The following is an 8,196-nucleotide window of genomic DNA, read 5'->3' as shown; positions in this document are numbered from 1 at the left end:
AAAACAAGAAGAAAAAAGGATGACCAGGATTTTGGATCCCAGGTGGAGGCTCACGTATGACTAGTCAATGCGGTGTGCTTGTATGGGCCTAGTACAGGCAATGGAATGGCACATATGACTTGTAGCTCGGCCAGGGGGAATCATCACATGAGGAAGAAGATATTCAGGGTTGGATAAAGCTCTGGGGCACCGACGAAGGCCGTCCTTAATCGACGTAATATGTCCACGACCAGCTCATGTTGTCTTTGTGGGGCTGAAGATACTTGGAGACACGTGCTTCTGAACTGCTCTATGTCTAGGAGTACACGGGCTTTGTCATCTGAGCAAGTTGTGACAATGCAAAGTCATGGCTATTCTCTATGCATAAATCTCTGCCTCAAGAGGAATTCACCAGATCTGTGGTCACTCTATGGGCTCTGTGGGGAGCAAGACGGAAAGCTATTCACGAACAGATTTACCAGAGCCCTTTTGCCATTCATGCTTTTGTTCAGTCCTTCAGGTTCAGTAAAGATAAATGTAGATGCTGCGGTTGGGAGAGGAGGAAACTACGGAGCTGCGGGAGTTATTTGTCGAGATCAAGCGGGCCTCTTTCGGGCCTCTGCGGTTGTTTATCCGAGGGTATCTGATCCAGCGACGCTTGAATGCATGGCGATCAGAGAGGCATTAGCACTTGCTGATGACCTTTATGAGAGGAAGATACAAGTCTCTTCACATTGCCAAGTGGTGGTGCAGGACATCCAAGACAGAAGAGCAACAGTATATGGAGCGATTATACATGAGATTACTACCCATAGGTCTACTTTTCGATCTTGTAATATTAGGCATGAGTTTAGAAGCTCGAATGTCGGAGCTCACAAACTCGTGAAGCACGCTTTATCCCTATCAGCTGGCCGACATGTATGGTTAGGCCAGCCGGATGAACTATCATTCGTCCGTGTAAACATTGTAACAACTTAATAAAAAGCTTCGGAGTTTGTCTAAAAAAACATATGACTTGTAGCCGCTGAGAGCTCTATTCCGATTAGCAAAGGCCCGTCTTCATTGACTTTGAAATCATGTATAAGCCTCGTAAGTGTAACAAGTCGGCACATGTTTTAGCGGGTTTAGGTGCATCTAGTCCATATTTGGGTGGATGAGATCCCAGAACTTGTAAACTCTGTTGAGCTAAGTTAATGGAATATCAGTGTTCCATGTAAAGAAAATGTTATCATTGGCACTAACCCAAAGTTCATCATACTGCTCAAACGGTAGAGCCAAGTGGGGTGCTCCCGTGGTTGTATTGGCCGAGATCGATCGACTCCAACAAAAAGACGGCGATCGGTTTGGCTTGGGCTGCTCAAATCCATCCATCGTGGGTGGTCCGGACACGAGTCGCGTACGTGTCGATCTTCATGCGATTCGTGTAGGTCTCGTCTCTTGTAGTAGGAGCTGTACGTCCCTTCGCGGGCCTTTAAGTATACAGCACAATCCAAACTTAGATTCATCACCGCGTGTGAGCGTTTCGACTAGAGTTCCATCAACCGAGACCGTCGCCCTTCGACACATCTCATCTACCTGCGTACTACTCCCCGGCCTAAATTTTCTGTCGTGATGAGGACCATGGCGCTGCTGCTGCTGGTGTCGCTGCTGGCGGCGGCGGCGGCGGCCACGAGCAACACATCTGACAACATGCACAATGAGAGGGGTGAGGAGGAGACGCGCCAGATCTTCCTGGTGTGGAAGGCCGAGCTCGGCAAGACCTACAGCTCCGTCGCCGAGGAGGAGCGTGCGTACGGCATGTTCAAGCACCGCCTCCGCGACATCGACCAGGGGTGGCACGAAGACGGCTACTCCACCTGGTCCTGGGACAGGGAGAGGAGCGAGGAGGAGACCCGGCGGATCATCGCGGAGTGGAAGGCCACCAACGACAAAATGTACAGCTCCATCGACCACGAGAAGCACCGGTATGCCATATTCAAGGACGCCCTCCGTCAAGTCGATCGGAACAACGCCGGCTACGCCATAGGGGTCGACACTAACCACCAGGGCATCAACGGGTTCACCGATCTCACCTTGGAGGAGTTCAGCGTCGTTTGCAGCGGGTTCATCCTGGAGGGCTTCGAGCCATCGCCGGCTGACTTAAGGAGGGAGGCCGAGATCCAGGAGCGCTTGCGGCTAGTATATGCCCCTCCATCCCTTTGGGCTTATTGACATCAAAGATATCATTTATCCGTTTTGCTAAGGCTTAGTCCAAGGCTTCGTTATTTCTCAATCGGTACTATATCCCTTAGATCTTGCGTGGAGATTCCTACAAAGTTTTTTTTCCATTTTTTTCCTTTTCGTTCTTATATGTATATCACTTGAGTGAGACTTGATTAAAGTCTTAGAGACCTAGCCACACCCATCATTTATAGTCTATGTATTTCTATATATCGTAGGTCAATAAATTGTCATGAAAACAATGTGAAATTTTTGCATAAAGAAAACTCTAAAGAAATAAATAAGACCCATGACATAATTTTTTTTACTCGATGTAATCATGGTTGATGGAAATTTACTAGATTGGTTTCTTGTTGGCCCAGTGCAATGTTTACACCATATACAACAGAAAGTAGAAAATTAACATAAATCGTGCTTGCTATTATAAATGAAAATTTAGAGAGATGCATAAAGAAATCACTAGCGACATTTACCTTATCACATTGATAGGATATGTGTTGCCTGATTGTAAAATATTCGACTAGAGTTAAAAGCACAAGTACGTGAAGAATTATAGCAACATCTAGAATGATTAGGTTTCTGTCGTGAGGTTGAACCACTAAGCCTCTGCGTGCTCTGGCGTCCAGGTGCCGGGGACATCAATGAATGAATGCAGTGGAAGGGGCTCACGTGGATATCAACGTAGTTCAATGCTCTCTTTCGGCGTGGAAGGTACTCACATCTTTACCTCTTTATCTTTACCTATTATTTTAATAATAAAGTAAATTGGGTTTCTGTCGTACGTCATTAAAATTACCCTCGAAATTGCCACAAATTACCCACTATGCCACCCATAAGTTAGAAAGAACGTTTCTGCATCCGCCTCGGCTTTGATTGATAAGAATTGACACCCTTCTATAATAACATCTAACGTACCTAGCTTGCTGTCTGGAGACAACGGATTTTACTTGGGAGACCAAGGTTCGACCCTCTCCCACTGCCCCTTTTCCTTCTTTTTTCTTTCTTTTCTTTGGCTACACCGCTCATTAATAAGAAGTCATCCCCTCACACGATATGATTATACATACGTGATTGATTGGTTGGAGCCTAAATCTATCAACTATGAGACCCAGGTTTGAATCTTGTTCCACCCATCTTCTCTCTTTGTTTGACTTTTCTTTTTTGAGATTCAAGCATTTCAAATATATTCATACCTTTCAAACCGTACCTCCAAATCTAACTCGTTATATATGAAAATTTCTTTAAAAAATGTGTAGATTTCAAAAATGCATCATAGTTTCTAAAATTGTGTTTAGTATGCATCATAGTTTGATGCTCTCACAAAACCTATTATTTACACTATAGGGGATGTTGATTCCTACCAGCTACCATATGCTAAAGACAACAACAGATACATAAATCACCCTCTCTATTTTCATACAGTGCAAAATAACCAACCCCTATATGATGATGTACACTAAACAACTGATACGAGCTTGATGTAAATCGGTGGCATAAGGTTGATTACCATATTGTTTGAAATTGTGTTCATATTCTTTAAAAAAATATCGTTGTTGATATGCAACCCTGAACATTTCGTATGCATATCCTTACAAATTGATTGTTTGCAATGGAGCCGTCTAATAGTTTGCAACCAAATTAAGTCTTGACTTGAATTATGGTTGCAAACACATATATCAGCAAGACAAAGATAACACTCTTATGCATATGCTATGATTCGGTACTAAAATGTACTTTGCTGTTTTCATCCTAATGCAACATTTGTTTGGCATGACCGAGGAGGAACGATAACAAAGGCGTAAAGAGATGACTACAATTAGGTACATATTTTTGTTGTCTATAATAAATTGAAAACACCTTGAGTATACTTAAAAAATTATCCCACCTATATGTTTTTGTGCAACACCAGTTATATTATTGTTTATCGTGTGCATCATGAGAATTTTCAAGGGATATGCTGATGTTGCTTGGTGTGTATGAGGGATTATTTTTTTCTCCCGTTGCAACGCACGGGCATGTTTCCTAGTTAATATCAACATGCCTACATGAAGCCGCAACAGGAAGATTCATCCATGTGATTGTTTTGCCATGTAATATTAATGTATGTGCCGTCAACAAGTGTGGATGTCTGCGCGCACACGGCTCTGGCTCACTCAGTGGTGATCACTTTGAGGCTCACTCAGTGTTCGCTGAGCACCTGGTAGGACTAACACCAGCAGCGCAAAACGTCGGCGCCGGTGCCGACATGACAGCGATCAAGTCAAGGCGTCCCTAACGCGGACCAGCTCGGAAGACGGGCCATACGTAGATGGAGATCGAAGAAGACCGGCAAGGAAGAAGTAGGGAGGGGGCACCCTACCGCTGGCTGTCCATCGTCGAGCGACTCCGGTGGCGGCGGGGTGAACGGTGTGACGGGGATGGAGTTCTCTTGGCTGGTAGATCCGAATTCTGATCGCCTCTGGCGTTGCCCTTCCGTGCAACCCGGGTGGCAGTTTCTTGGTATAAAATTCATATCTTAAGGATTTCACAGAAAAGGGGACTAAACATTAGGTTTTGAAACTTTGGAAACTAGAAAGATGCCTCCGATGTTGCAGCGGGAATTCGAGAACATACCCAGAAAAAATTCATATTGGATAGCACAAATGACTTATATTTTATAACAATATATATTCTGGAACATATAAGAAATTTTGTACCGAAGAAACATATATTATTTAAGCAAAGGCATTATTATTTGAAGTGCGGTATCCTCTGGTTAAATTATTAGTATTCTAATTTTCATTCATTTCACTACGGGTGCACGAGAGAAGTACAACATCAAAGAGAAACTACTTCTTTCGATTGTTCATTGTATGTGATGGGGAATTTCAGCAAATTGAGTAAATGAAATACTTTTCTATATCAGTCAAAAATCATGACTTATGTGAAAGAAAATATGGGGAAATGACATAAGGGGATATTCAATGTAAATGGATCATAGAAACAACTCCAATCCAGATGGTCGGATCAAATTCTCATGTACACAAAAATTGTGTGAATGAACTTAACCACCTAACTGTTGGGGATCGTTGCAGAAATTAAAATTTTCTACACATCACCAAGATCAATCTATGGAGTTTACTACCAACGAGAGGGGAGTGCATCTTCATACCTTTGAAGATCGCTATGCGGAAGCGTTGCAAGAACGCGGTCGGTGGAGTCGTACATGAAGCGATTCAGATCGCGGCGAATCCGATCTTAGCATCGAACAACGGTGCCTCCGCGTTCAACACACGTGCGGCCCGGTGACGTCTCCCGCGCCTTGATCCAGCAAGGGATAGGGAGAGGTTGGGGAAGACTCTGTCCAGCAGTAGCACGACGGCGTGGTGGTGGTAAAGGAGCGTGGCACTCCAGCAGGGCTTGCCAAGCATTGCGAGAGACGAGGAGGGAGAGGGGTAGGGCTGCGCCAAGAGAGAGGGAGACTCGTGTCTCTTGCAGCCCCAAAACCCCCACTATATATAGGGGAAGGGGAGGGGGGCGTCTGCCCCCTAGATCCATCTAGAGGAGGGGGGGGCGGCCCCTCCGGGGGGGGGGGCAGCAGCCCCCTTAGGGTTTCCAACTAGGGGGGGCGCCCGCCCCTGGGGGTGGGGTGGGGGGGCAGCGCCCCCCTAGGATTTCCAACCGTAGGTGCCTTGGGCCCTTGGGGAGGGGGGCGCACCAGCCCACTAAGGGGCTGATTCCCACCCAACTACAGTCCATAGGTCCTTCGGGGTAGGTGGACCCCTGGAACCCCTTCGGTGGTCCCGGTACAATACCGATAAACCCCGAAACCTTTCCGGTGACTGAAACTGGACTTCCCATATATAAATCTTCACCTCGGAACCATTCCGGAACTCCTCATGACGTCCGGTATCTCATCCGGGACTCCGAACAACATTTGGTAACCACATACATCTATTCCCTATAACCCTAGCGTCATCGAACCTTAAGTGTGTAGACCCTACGGGTTCGGGAACTATGCAGACATGACCGAGACATCTCTCCGGACAATAACCAACAACGGGATCTGGATACCCATGTTGGCTCCCACATGTTCCACGATGATATCATTGGATGAACCACGATGTCAAGGAGTCAATCAATCCCGTATACAATTCCCATTGTCAATCGGCATGTTACTTGCCCGAGATTGGATCGTCGGTATCCCAATACCTCGTTCAATCTCGTTACCGGCAAGTCATTTTACTCATTTCGTAATGCATGATCCCGTGACCAACTACTTAGTCACATTGAGCTCATTATGATGATGCATTATCGAGTGGGCCTAGAGATACCTCTCCGTCATACGGAGTGACAAATCCCAGTCTGGATTCGTGCCAACCCAACAGACACTTTCGAAGATACCTGTAGTGCACCTTTATAGCCACCCAGTTACGTTGTGACGTTTGGTACACCCAAAGCATTTCTACGGTATCCGGGAGTTGCACGGTCTCATGGTCTAAGGAAATGATACTTGACATTAGAAAAGCTCTAGCAGACGAACTACACGATCTTGTGCTATGCTTAGGATTGGGTCTTGTCCATCACATCATTCTCTTAATGATGTGATCCCGTTATCAATGACATTCAATGTCCATGGTCAGGAAACCGTAACCATCTATTGATCAACGAGCTAGTCAACTAGAGGCTCACTAGGGACATGTTGTGGTCCATGTATTCATACATGTATTACAATTTCCGAATAACATAATTATAGCATGAACAATAGACAATTATCATGAACAAGGAAATATAATAATAACCATTTTATTATTGCCTCTAGGGCATATTTCCAACACTAACCACATGGCAAGGACATCAATACGAACATCCAGAGGGGAACTTCAACTAGTGTTGGGAGATCATCTTGTTTGGTGGAGTGGGTCACCGTTTGTTGTGTTCGTGTGGTTAGCATCATGTTGTGTTCAATGTAAATGGAAGATGGAAACAACTCCAATCCAGATTGTTTACTGATTTTTTTTGGATTTTACTATTAATGCTGAGATCATATGATCTCAAACTGAGATGGTGAGTGTTGAACACTTTTTTCATGAATGCAAATGGCATGCACATATAGGTGATATTTTGCTGAATATTTTGATATCTTATTTGTATTTTTGAAGTTAGTATGAGTTCGTTATGAGGTTTTTTAAAATGTCGGTCAAAGGGTCAAAGGGCAAAAGAATAAGTGAAGCGAACTAGCTTGGACAGAAATGATGGTTTTTAAATTTAAGAGCACATCAAACGGGTGTTACACAACCAATGGCTCAATGTAATTGTCAGAAAACCCACCAACGACCAGAGGAATAGAGTGCGCATCGAAACTGGCTAGTACGTGGTCCCGGATGCAGGGACGTGTGATGAAATGAGGATTGATACGTGGCCAGATGATCTCCTCCTTATCCAAAACCAACCTAGTCCGGACTCGATGGAGTTCGTCACAGTCAGCCGAACATCGGGTGGATCCTTAGGGCAACTCCAACGGAGCGATCCAAACGGACATCGATTTCGTGTGTTTTTTGTTCATTTGGGTAGTCCGTCCACGCGTCCGTATCCACTTTTTTATTTGGGTCTGCGAGTACGGCCAACGGTAGCCAGACCCATTTTCGACATGTCCGTCCAGACATTTCCTTAAACACTTAGCAGGCAGGGCAGGGCAGGGGAGCTCGCATCGCGCGGGGAGGCCGACGGGCGAGCTCGAATCCAATGGCGGAGGCGGCACGACGAGCGCCACGAGCATGGCGCGGCGAGCGCGAGGTCGGGCGCGGCATTGCCGGGCGCTGCCGGGGCTGGCCGCGACGAGGCCGGGCACAGGCGCGGCCGGGCGCGGCTAGGCCGGGCGCTGCCGGGGCCGGGCGCAGGCGGGACCGGGGTCGTGCAGAGCTGTTGCCGCTGTGTGGAGGGAGGCCGCGAGCTTGGTAGGGCAGTGGCAGCGCTGCATCCACTCCTCATATCCATCGACAGCAAGCGCGTGCTCCC

At 46.3% G+C, this 8,196-nt stretch overlaps 1 protein-coding gene across 1 annotated transcript; it reads left to right on the top strand.

Annotated features, from left to right (window-relative positions):
* Positions 1-1,590: 1,590 nt before the first annotated feature.
* On the top strand, positions 1,591-2,190 carry LOC119337805. Its single transcript, XM_037610017.1, has one exon. The coding sequence runs from the start codon at positions 1,591-1,593 to the stop codon at positions 2,188-2,190; it is 600 nt and encodes a 199-aa protein (XP_037465914.1).
* Positions 2,191-8,196: the final 6,006 nt, after the last annotated feature.

This window comes from Triticum dicoccoides, chromosome 7B (assembly GCF_002162155.2).
Source record: "Triticum dicoccoides isolate Atlit2015 ecotype Zavitan chromosome 7B, WEW_v2.0, whole genome shotgun sequence".
NCBI classification, from domain to species: Eukaryota; Viridiplantae; Streptophyta; class Magnoliopsida; order Poales; family Poaceae; genus Triticum; species Triticum dicoccoides.
This window is presented reverse-complemented; position numbering and strand designations above follow the sequence as displayed.